The sequence below is a fragment of the Anopheles moucheti genome, chromosome 2 (genome assembly GCF_943734755.1).
Source record: "Anopheles moucheti chromosome 2, idAnoMoucSN_F20_07, whole genome shotgun sequence".
NCBI lineage: Eukaryota > Metazoa > Arthropoda > Insecta > Diptera > Culicidae > Anopheles > Anopheles moucheti.
This window is the reverse complement of record NC_069140.1, coordinates 3,012,474-3,018,522: the sequence shown is the minus strand read 5'-3', so window position 1 is coordinate 3,018,522 and position 6,049 is coordinate 3,012,474. Positions and strand designations below refer to the sequence as shown.

General features: G+C 48.2%; 1 protein-coding gene across 2 annotated transcripts; it reads left to right on the top strand.

Moving 5' to 3' along the window:
• The first annotated feature begins 1,578 nt into the window (after positions 1 to 1,578).
• On the top strand, positions 1,579 to 5,656 carry LOC128302173 (RNA polymerase-associated protein CTR9 homolog). 2 transcript variants are annotated; one of them, XM_053038936.1, is made up of 5 exons: positions 1,579 to 1,698; positions 1,778 to 1,876; positions 1,948 to 2,880; positions 2,938 to 4,925; positions 5,037 to 5,656. In XM_053038936.1, exons 1-5 carry the CDS (start codon positions 1,657 to 1,659, stop codon positions 5,476 to 5,478), a joined length of 3,504 nt encoding a protein of 1,167 aa, XP_052894896.1. In that variant the 5' UTR covers positions 1,579 to 1,656; the 3' UTR covers positions 5,479 to 5,656. The 2 variants fall into 2 exon arrangements, with proteins under 2 accessions (XP_052894896.1, XP_052894888.1); XM_053038928.1 differs by having other exon boundaries at positions 2,938 to 5,656.
• Positions 5,657 to 6,049: the final 393 nt, after the last annotated feature.

The window sequence follows — 6,049 nt, the reverse complement described above, 5'->3', positions numbered from 1 at the left end:
AATCGTTGTCCTTTCATTCCTGCCAACATTTTGTGAACATTCGTCCTTTTATGTTTCTAATTTGACATAATTGCTGCCAGTCACACCGAGGTTGTACATACGTTTTGTCCTTCTGGCCGTTGAAGAAAGGTGGACAACAAACCAAACCCAACAACAATGGCAAAGTGTGACTTTGTACAGCCACTCGAAACGAAGAAAAGGAGAGCATCAAATCTGAAGATGCCTGAAGGATATAGCTACAAGTTTGGCATGGTCACGGCAAAGGCACTCGAAGCATGTAAGCCTATTGAAATGAGTATTGCAAAATGTCGTGCCATTTTTTGAATGAAAAGCATGGAAAGCCTCTTTTCGGCCGCAGGCTACCTAAGCCCCTAACAAATGTCCTGCGCAATTTAAAATCAAGATTTGGTCAGAGCGCGCATCATACAAGTCGTCCTCCCATTTTTTTTTCCACAAAGCACACGTACAAAAAGGACAACAAATGCGAAAGGACATTCGCGTATGAAGAACGTCTGTTGTGCGCGCAATCCAGACGCTTTGTCGCCTTGCATCGGCTTTACGCAATTGCGCGACGATCCCGAAGAAGGAAGATGCTTCATTGTTACATGTAGACACTCATCATTATTTGCTTTAATGCTATTGATTTGGAAATTTAACGCCAAATAAAAAGTACTTAGCACCCGGGTTGAGGGGGAAAATGTAGAGTTTCTTGATTCGTTACGGCTATCGAAACGATGCAGCTGTGTGGAACGGTGGTATGGTTGGTTGTGGCGTGTTCCACAGGGGACAATGTTCGCAAAAGGAGAGATAAACGCGAAACAATTATTTATTAACACAAAGGAATCATGCTGACGGTTGAACGACGTATTAAACGGGAAATCATTTGAGATAGTTTCATGATCAGTAGTTAAATCATGTTGAAAGAGTTTGGGGTTAAATCATGTGAGTAAGAGATTCTTTCAAGCTTTACAGATTATTGCATAATCATACCTAGCACCACATTTCTAATAAAAAGGATACATTTTTGTTTTATTTTGTTTGAAACGCATTTCTATGTAATTCACGATGATCTGTTGAGATGATCCTCAGCTAGCGATATGTTCGCACACACAGAAATACTCAATTTCAGCATAAAATGGAAGACAAAGGTTGTTCAAAGACTGTATAAAAAAGTCAAAGAACAATAGAATGAAATTAGCATGAGAAATTGCCAAAAAAGCAATGCTACACAAAAATTTACAAGTACTGTGTGGAAGCAGTATCGCCCCTCCCCTTTTGTGACTTCTCAAGAGTTTGTGCGCTCACACATAGATGGCGCTCTCAAAAATAACCCCGTTGAAATCGGGAAGTATTCATCTACGCGGTATAAACGGTTTGACAGGCCGCTCCAGCAAACAGTCAAAATATCCTACAAACACACGCACACACATTTCTTTTCCCCATTCGGTTCGGTCGCGTTGTTTGTGAAGATTGATAAAATTTTACGAAAAGTTTACAGTGTTGAAACGTGTAATTAGTTGCCGAATTTTAGCTTAAGTACAAGGCACTACATTGTGCATTATTTTCCCGAACGAGAGCATCGAATTCGATTAGTTTTCGGAGTGTAGTGAACGTGTGTTTATTACGCAGTCTTCATTGAAGGCCGGCGACGCAGACATGGCTGCACCGATCGAAATCCCGCTGAGGGATACGGACGAGGTAATTTTACGATATTCGCATTGCAATGCAATGTTTTGTAACCTACCAGTACTAAACCTTTACGCCGTGTTGGATTTAGGTCATAGAACTCGATCCGGAACAGCTTCCCGAGGGCGAGGAAGTTCTTGGCATCTTGCGGCAAGAACGCTCGCATCTCAATACTTGGGTTACCGTTGCGGTAGGTATAGCCAAAGGTTTGTTTCGTCGTCGATTCGTCATCGCTAATGAATTATTCGCTTTGCATTACAGTTGGCTTACTACAAGCAGAAGAAAACGGATGACTTCATCAAAATCCTCGAAGCGTCCCGTGTGGATGCAAACATCCACTATCGAGACTTTGAGAAGGACCAGATGCGTGCTTACGATATGTTGGCCGCCTATTACGTGCAGGAGGCGAATCGCGAAAAGTCAAAGGACAAGAAGCGCGATCTCTTCACGAAGGCAACACACTTGTACACGACGGCGGACAAGATTATCATGTACGACCAGAACCATCTACTCGGGCGTGCGTACTTCTGTTTGCTGGAAGGTGACAAGATGGACCAGGCCGATGCACAATTCAATTTCGTGCTGAACCAGTCTCCGTCAAACATTCCGTCTCTGCTCGGTAAGGCTTGTATCGCGTTCAACAAGAAGGATTATCGGGGAGCACTGGCGTTCTACAAGAAGGCACTACGTACGAACCCAAACTGCCCAGCCGCTGTACGGCTCGGTATGGGGCATTGCTTTCTGAAGCTAAGCAATCCGGACAAGGCAAAGCTAGCGTTCCAGCGGGCGCTCGATCTCGAGCCGCAGTGTGTTGGTGCGCTGGTTGGGTTGGCCATTCTGAAGCTGAATCTGCACGAGCCCGAATCGAACCGTATGGGCGTACAGATGCTGTCGAAGGCGTACACGATTGATTCGACGAATCCGATGGTGTTGAACCATCTAGCGAACCACTTCTTCTTCAAAAAAGACTACCAGAAGGTTCAGCATTTGGCGCTGCACGCGTTCCACAACACAGAAAATGAAGCAATGCGTGCGGAGAGTTGTTACCAGCTAGCTCGTGCGTTCCACGTGCAGCGTGATTACGATCAGGCATTTCAGTACTACTATCAATCGACCCAGTTTGCACCGGCAAACTTTGTGCTGCCACACTTTGGTCTCGGACAGATGTACATCTATAGAGGCGATTCGGAAAATGTAAGTAAAAAGAGACCGTATCGCTAGAATAAAAACTAATTCATTATTGTATTGTAGGCCGCACAATGCTTCGAGAAGGTGCTGAAAGCGCAACCCGGCAACTACGAAACGATGAAGATTTTGGGTTCACTGTATGCGACATCTTCTTCTCAGTCGAAGCGCGACATTGCTAAAAACCATCTGAAGAAGGTAACGGAACAGTTCCCTGATGATGTCGAAGCGTGGATCGAATTGGCACAAATTCTTGAGCAGAATGATCTCCCCGCGTCGCTGCAAGCGTACGGTACTGCAACGAGCATCCTGACGGAAAAGGTGAACGCGGACATACCGCCGGAAATATTAAACAATGTGGCGGCACTCCACTACCGGTTGGGCAATCTGGATGAGGCAATGGCTAGGCTGGAGCAAGCGATCGAACGTGCGAAGATCGAGGCGCAACATGACGCACAATACTACGATTCGATCTCCGTCTCGATGACGTACAATTTGGCTCGCCTGTACGAAGCGATGGCAGTGTTCGACAAGGCGGACAAACTGTACAAGGATATTCTGAAGGAGCACCCGAACTACATCGACTGCTATCTCCGACTCGGGTGCATGGCGCGCGACAAGGGTTTGATCTTTGTCGCGTCCGATTTCTTCAAAGACGCGCTGAAGATTAACATGGAAAATCCGGACACACGTTCACTGTTGGGAAATTTGCATCTGGCCAAAATGCAGTGGACGCTTGGACAGAAGAATTTCGAAACGATTCTAAAGAATCCGGCCACCTCCAGCGATGCGTACTCGCTGATTGCGCTGGGTAATTTTTGGCTTCAGAGTTTGCACCAACCGAATCGGGACAAGGAGAAGGAGAAGAAACACCAGGAGAAAGCGCTTGCCATCTACAAGCAGGTGCTTCGAAACGATCCGAAGAACATTTGGGCAGCGAACGGAATCGGAGCGGTATTGGCTCACAAGGGTTGCATCATTGAGGCCCGAGATATTTTCGCGCAGGTGCGTGAAGCGACGGCCGACTTTTGTGACGTGTGGATCAACATCGCACATATCTACGTGGAGCAGAAGCAGTACATCAGTGCGATTCAGATGTACGAAAACTGTCTGAAGAAGTTCTATCGGCACAACAACGTGGAGGTGATGCAGTATCTGGCCCGTGCCTATTTTCGGGCGGGCAAGTTGAAGGAAGCGAAGATGACCCTGCTGAAGGCACGTCGTGTCGCTCCGCAGGACACTGTGCTGCTGTTCAACATTGCACTCGTGTTGCAGCGGCTGGCCACGTTTGTGCTGCGTGACGAAAAATCCGTACTGAGCGTGGTGCTGCAGGCAGTGCACGAGCTCGGATTGGCCCACAAGTACTTTACCTATCTGTCGGTGCACGGTGACAAGACGCGGTACAACATTGCGCTCGCAGAAACGGAAGCGAACCAGTGTCAGGATTTGCTGCAGCAGGCCCAATATCACGTGTCACGGGCGCGCAAGATCGACGAGGAGGAACGATCGTTGCGCCAGAAGCAGGAGCTGGAGCGCGAGGAGTTCAAGCGTCGCCAGGCAGACGAACGGCGCCGAATGGAGGAGATGCGCCGGAAGGCACACGAAGAAATGTTGCTCAAGCGCCAGGAGTACAAAGAAAAGACGAAGAATGCGCTGTTCTTTGCGGAACCTGCACCGGAAGCGAAGAAAAAAGGTGGCCGCGGACGGAAGGATTACATTTCCGACTCGGATGCGAGCGGGGGTGAGGTCGGAATGGGCGGCAGCGGTGGTGAGGAAGGTGCAGCACCGAAGGAACGAAAGCGCAAGGGCGAAAAGAAACCACGCAAATCGCAGGGTGGCAGTCGCAAACGGAAGGAAAAGGCACGCCGCGGCAGTGGCGGTGAATCGGAAAGCGAAGACGAGGAAGAAGGATCACGCAAGCGCAAGAAGAAGGCTTCGGGTGGACAGAAGAAGCGCCAGAAGGCGATGGATGAAGGATTGTCGTCGAAGCAGAAGGGACGCATCCTTTCGAAGGCTACCGTATCGACGAGTGAATCGGATAGCGATGACAGCCGGTTGAAGATAGCGAGCGGTGACGAGTCGGGCGGTGGCGAATCGGGAGGAGAGTCGGGAGCACCGGCAACGAAACGCAAACGCCGCATTGCTTCCGATGATGAGGATTCGAGTGGATCGCAGCGTCGATCACGCTCACGGTCACGATCCGGGTCGGGATCACGGTCCCGTTCTGGGTCCGGTTCGGGAAGCCGTGCCGGCAGTGGTAAAAGTGGTTCGCGTAGTCGCAGCCGATCGCGCAGCCGTAGCCGATCGCGTAGCCGTTCGGGAAGTGCCAGAGGATCGCGTTCGAGAAGTCGATCGGGCTCGGGTAGCCGCAGTCCCAGCCGTTCTCGGAGTCGTAGTCGTAGCCGTAGTCGTTCGCGCAGCCGAAGCCAGAGTGGAGGAAGTCGTAAGAGTGGTGGAAGCCGTAGCCGAAGCCGCAGCGGAAGTCAGGCTAGTCGTGGTAGTCGCCGGTCTCGCTCCGGTTCGCGATCACGTTCTCGCTCAGGGTCGGGCAGCAGACAAGCTTCTCCAATTTCACGGAAGTCCGTTTCGGGATCGGAATCAGAGTAAATGGCACACGAAGTACAGCAGATTCTTGTGCAACTATCATGTTAGGGTTAATAAAGTTCAATAGTTCGATGTTTTTGAAGAAAACAGACCAACAGATAGCAGGGAAGACATACGCGAAATGCCATAGGTTAAGGTTGAGCTGTATAACAAATAAACAAAGAACTCCAACACCATCGGGAGGAACGTATAATTCTAGTGTATTTTTTATTAAAAAATATATGTATAATATATATTTCCTCTTTGTAACCATTTGTTTCTTCGCGAAAAACATTGCACAACAACGCTTTCATCGGAATTTCAGTTCAACAACCTGTGTGTCTGTCTTTCTGTCCGTATGCTTACATTTGCCATCCAAACACAAATTATATCCTCTTTTTTAAACTATACTGCGCACATTACAACACTCTTTGTTTACATTCCCTGCATTAAATCCAGTTTTCTTTAGTTACAGACTATTTATTCTTCTAATAACGTTTCGTTTGTTTTTACCGCTGAACGCACAATAGACTATGGGATGTGAAAGTTGATGATAACGAGTTTTCCAATGCTTTTACAGCACAAAACAGTACAA

What these genes read in the sequence shown, in the direction of transcription:
- LOC128302173 (XM_053038928.1), top strand. Translation starts at nt 1,657, where the DNA reads ATGGCTGCACCGATCGAAATCCCGCTGAGGGATACGGACGAG. An exon ending in CGCTGAGGGATACGGACGAG is followed by an intron (nt 1,699 to 1,777) that starts GTAATTTTACGA and finishes TGTTGGATTTAG; the next exon opens with GTCATAGAACTCGATCCGGA. An exon ending in ATACTTGGGTTACCGTTGCG is followed by an intron (nt 1,877 to 1,947) that starts GTAGGTATAGCC and finishes TTTGCATTACAG; the next exon opens with TTGGCTTACTACAAGCAGAA.